The sequence below is a fragment of the Pinus tabuliformis genome, chromosome 9 (genome assembly GCF_031772625.1).
Source record: "Pinus tabuliformis cultivar Carrire ecotype Pingquan chromosome 9, CPIR1, whole genome shotgun sequence".
NCBI lineage: Eukaryota > Viridiplantae > Streptophyta > Pinopsida > Pinales > Pinaceae > Pinus > Pinus tabuliformis.
The window spans coordinates 1,432,838,904-1,432,844,539 of NC_142307.1; the positions used below are offsets into that span (position 1 = coordinate 1,432,838,904).

The 5,636-nt window shown below is 26.9% G+C and overlaps 1 protein-coding gene across 1 annotated transcript; it reads right to left on the reverse strand.

Annotated features, from left to right (window-relative positions):
• Window positions 1-3,263: 3,263 nt before the first annotated feature.
• LOC149153942 (putative purine permease 11) lies at window positions 3,264-3,967 on the reverse strand. The gene is made up of 2 exons (XM_089443984.1): window positions 3,841-3,967; window positions 3,264-3,805 (listed from the first exon to the last, which is right to left on the reverse strand). The coding sequence occupies exons 1-2, from the start codon at window positions 3,965-3,967 to the stop codon at window positions 3,264-3,266; spliced, it is 669 nt and encodes a 222-aa protein (XP_089300110.1).
• Window positions 3,968-5,636: the final 1,669 nt, after the last annotated feature.

The window sequence follows — 5,636 nt, forward strand, 5'->3', positions numbered from 1 at the left end:
ATTTCATTCCATGATATGTTTTCCACTTACTTTTGTGTTTTATTTTTTAACATGGTATTGGTGAATAATTTTGAAGTCATATCGTTGGATTGTGATCTTAGGCTAAGTTAAATTTGTTTGATATTCATTTCATATTAATTTAAAATTTGATTATAAATTTTTCATATTTTAAATAGTGTTTATAATTTTTTTATAAATACAGAGACTATATATATATATATATATATATAAATTTAATATAAATATTTGAATTTTTATGATTAATGATTTGACTATTAAATTTTAAAAAAACTTATATATTTTTTAAATTTACAATTTTTTTTTATGAAACAATATATATTCTTAATTATTATTATAATAAATTTAATATTCATTTTAAAATTATAATAATTTATTTAATATCAATATTTTATATATATATATATATATATATATATATATATATAATATTGACTTTACATGAATTTTCAGTAATGAGTTTGATAATAATTTTTTATTAATTTAAGATTTAATGATAAATTTTCATATACTTTTTTGCAATGGTCTCATTAAGATTTGATTGAACATTTCTAAGTGCTTTCTAATTTTTCAAACAAACTCTTTAATGATTTTGAATTTTAGATTTTATTTCATTCCATAATATGTTTTCCACTTACTTTATTTCATTCCATGATATGTTTTCCACTTACTTTTGTGTTTTATTTTTTTAACATGATATTGGTGAATAATTTTGAAGTCTTATCGTTGGATTGTGATCTTAGGCTAAGTTAAGTTTGTTTGATATTCATTTCATATTAATTTAAAATTTGATTATAAATTTTTCATATTTTTAATAATGTTTATAATTTTTTCATATTTCACTATCACACTTGGTTGAAAATAGATCTTATCAATAAAATAACTTAGAATCAAACCTGGATGGTTGTCCCTTACATTTAAAAAAAACAACATACTAAAAATCACAAACAACTTTAAAAACAAACAAAAATCAAATACCTTACACAATAAACAAAATCATATACACAACACTTTAAAAATAAAATATTATTATTATATTTAACACAAAATAATTATCCACAGTTAACCAATCAAGTAACCTTGTCACTAACTATCATGGCGTGCTTCCAAACTTACAAAATGTACCTGACACCTCTCTCTTCAATTGGTTGATTCCAACTTAAAACATGGACCAAAGATAACAAATGCATTATATTCTTTTATAAATAAGTTAATTTTATTTTACACGTGTCATTTCATAATAATTTGAGAGGTCTTATGTTGTTCGACTACAATCAGGTCGACTTTAAAATAGAGAGTGTGTATGTTTGGGGTGAGATAGAAAGACAAAAAAGGGGATATGGAGAGAAGCTGGAGAGAGAATGCGAGAGGGAGGGTGATAGTCAATAGAGTTGTAGGACAAAGCTTAAGAGAGAAGGAGATATATGTATAGAGAGAGAGTGAGTGAGTGAGTGATGAGGGGGAAAGACATAGGTAGGTGGGAGAGAGAGGACTTGAGAGGGAGGGAGAGAGACAGATCGAGTTGGAGGGGGAGAGAGAGGGAGGTAAGAATAAATACATATAGAGAGAAAAAGGTGGAGAGAGAGGGAGGGAGGAGAGTAGAAGGGAAGAGAGATAGAAGGGGAGATAGAGGAAGGGAAGGGTAAGGGAGAGGGAGAGGGAGGGGTAAATAGATAGACATGGAGAAACATTGTGTATGTTTGCAGGGTGATATAGAGAGATGAATAAGGAGAGATAGAGGGAGATAAAGATATAGATGGAAGGGGGAGACAGGGAAGAAGAGAGAGATAGAGGAGGGGAAGGAGAGATAGATATATATGAAGAGAGAGATTGTCTATGTCTCGGGGTGAGATAAAGAGACAAAGAAAGAAAAATGGAGGGAGATATCAATATATATGGAGGGAGGAGAGAAAGGGAAGAAAATTTATTGCACTAGACGCAGCAATATCAGTGTGAAAATGTTGATTTCTAATCCTATATGATTTCTTGCATTAGATGCATTGATTTATGTGTAGATGTTGATTTCTAATTCTAATTTATTGCTTGCATTAAATGCATTAATTTCAGTAAAGATGTTAATTTCTAATCTAGTTTGATTGAGCTTGCATTAAATGCATTGATTTCAATGTAGATCTTGATTACTACTCATATTTGATTGTTAGCACTAGATGCATTGATTTCAAGTAGATGTTGATTTCTAATCCTATATGATTGCTTGCAACATTAAATGCATTGATTCCAATATAGATGTTGGTTTCTAATCCTATTGGATTATTTCCATTAGATGCATTGATTTGAATGTAGATGTTTATTTCTCATCATATCTGATTGCTTGCATTAGATTCATTGATTTTAGTGTAAGCACAAAAAATTTATTGGCATGTGCATTATGACTAAGATTTTGTACATAACCTCAAACAAAATAAAATTGAATAAAACTTGTATTTATAACTTTTACTTCTCCACATCTTTTAAAATTGAATATATAACTTATTTCAATCATATTTGAGTTTTTAAAAAATGAATAAAGCTTATTTCCATCGTAAGGAATTGATTGAAGTACTTGGATAACTACTTGTAAATTCAGGAAAGTTGATAACATTATATAAAACTATAGAAATGTTGTCCTATATTTTTTTTACCTATATATTAAATTTCAATATGATTGACTTATATCAGGTTATGACTAAGCTGTTGTAGACGATGTCAAAATAAATAATGCTAAATAAAACCTATTTATTGTTTCCATGACATTATTTATTAAAATTAAATAAAAATTATTTCAATCATATTTGTGCAAGTTTTTAATTGAACCTTGAGATAATAAATTGAATGAAATACTTAAAAAGGTTTTCCATGCAATGGTATATGGGTGGGTCACAAAATTTTTCATATATATATATATATATATATATATATATATATGACTTTATAATTGAAATAATTTATTTTTAAAATTGTATCTTAATAACATACATGTTGATTGCACTAAAAGACACTTTCTACAAGCCAATATGAAGCATGATTGGAATTCTTTTCATGTTCAATGTTAGATTGATACATGATATATTTTAGTTCATGTTAAGTATCACAGTGACTTGCATCTTACTTAAGATTGTAATTTTTTTTTAGTCTATAAAACTCAAAATAAAAATTGAACATATATTTTACTAATAAAAATAATAATATATAGAAAAATCATTAACTTAGCAAAATAATTTTAACAAATCAGTAAACTTCCAAAATTAATGCGCATCCATAAACACGATTAATACAAATCCATAAATGGCACAGGCCAAAATGGTGTAAACAAAGCCCATAACGAAGTGGGTTCTGTTTACTCCCTCCGGTATCTCGCTGCTCGAGTGGGTACCTATGAGAATGGCACTAAAGGTAGGAAGCACGATTGAATTCAGAATATGTGGAGTTATCCTCTGCTTAACCACAATGAAAGAGAACAGGGCACTAAAGGTAAGAAGCACGATTGAATTCAGAATATATGGAGTTATTCTCTGCTTAACCACAATGAAAGAGAACAGGGCATTGGAAGCTAACTGTGTGGCGCAGAGAAGAGAGTACGTTGATACTGGCAGATATGAAATCCCATAGTGGTAAAGCAGAGAATTCCCACCTGCCATCACACCCAAAGCTCCATAGGCAAGAAGATATCTAGTGGTACAAATGCAAGCATGGGTGATTTTCTTTGTGGGTTCAGCAATGGTGGTAGCAGAAGCAATGGCGATCCTACGCAGAGCAACAGCGATCTGAGCCATCGGCTGTGGCCACCCTGCTCAAAATAAAAGCGACTCAAAAGCAGCCCACCAGACTTTCCCACCACAACAGCGATAACGCTCATGCTAACGAGCAACCAGTGCATTCTCCTTTTTCTAACACCACTATAGTTTTGACTGGACCCTGCGCCTGCAATTGCTTCTCCATGGGACTCCATATTCACAACGAACTGGAATGAAGTCTGCTACGAAACAATCTCCTCTCCCACGTTAACTTGAATTATAATATTCCAAGGGATTCCATATTCCAAGGAACAGTTTTGTGCGTGTACTCCTATTTTGAGGTCGACCTGATGCTAAGTTTCTCAAATTACTATGAAATGACACCTGTTAACTTATTTATAAAAGAATATAATGCATTTATTATCTTTGGTCGGGTACATTTTGTAAGTTTCGAAGCGCGCTATGACAGTTAGTGGCAAGGTTACTTGATTGGTCACCTGTGTATAATTATTTTGTGTTAAATATAATAATAATAATTTATTTTTAAAGTGTTTTGTATATGATTTTGTTTATTGTATAAGGTATTTGATTTTTTTGTTTGTTTTTAAGTTGTTTGCGATTGTTAGTATGTTATTTTTTCATACTGTAAGGCATATGAGGTTTGATTTTAGGTTATTTTATTGATAAGATTTATTCTCAATCAATTGTGCTAGTAAAATTTGACATAAATATCTGATTTTTTATAATAAATAATTTAATTATTAATATGCATATACTTTTTAAAGTTACAACTTTTTATTAAACAATAGGTATTCTTAACTATTATTACAATAAATTTAGTATTAATTTAAAAATTATAGTAATATCTATACATATATATTTATTGAAATTTAATATAAATATTTGATATTTTTATAATAAATGATATATTTTTTAAATTTATGAAACAATATATATTCTTAATTATTATTATAATAAATTTAATATTAATTTAAATATTATAATAATTTATTTAATATCAATATTATTTATATATATATATATATATATATATATATATATATATACTAACTTTATGTGAATTTGAAAATTATTATGATAATGAGTTTGATAATGAATTTTTATTAATTTAAGATTTAATGATAAATTTTCATATACCTTTTTGCAATGGCCTCATTATGATTTGATTGAACATTTCCAAGTGCTTTCTAATTTTTCAAACAAACTCTTTAATGATTCTGAATTTTAGATTTTATTTCATTCCATAATATGTTTTCCACTTACTTTATTTCATTTCATGATATGTTTTCCACTTTAGTTTATTTCATTCCATGATATGATTTCCACTTGCTTTATTTCATTCCATGATATGATTTCCACTTGCTTTATTTCATTCCATGATATGTTTTCCACTTAGTTTTGTGTTTTATTTTTAACATGGTATTGGTGAATAATTTTGAAGTCTTATCATTGGATTGTGATGTTAGGCTAATCTAAGTTTGTTTGATATTCATTTCATATTAATTCAAAATTTGATTATAAAATTTTCATATTTTTAATAATTTGTTTTATAAATATGTATTATATGAGAGACTAAATTTCAAATTCAAATAATTCAATTGAGGGTTTTTTTAACTTTAGATTGAGCATCTATAAAAAAAAGTTAAATGCTTTAAAAATAAGCTTTTACCACATTTAAAAATTCCAAATTTTAGTAGAATTTTTGTTATCATGTCATATAGAAATTTTATTAATTTTAATAATAATATTAAAAAATATTATTATTATTATTATTAAATTAAACATGAAATGATATTAATATAAAAAAGTTAATATTAATATATTTTAATGTTAATATTAAATTTATTAGTTTTGGATTAATAT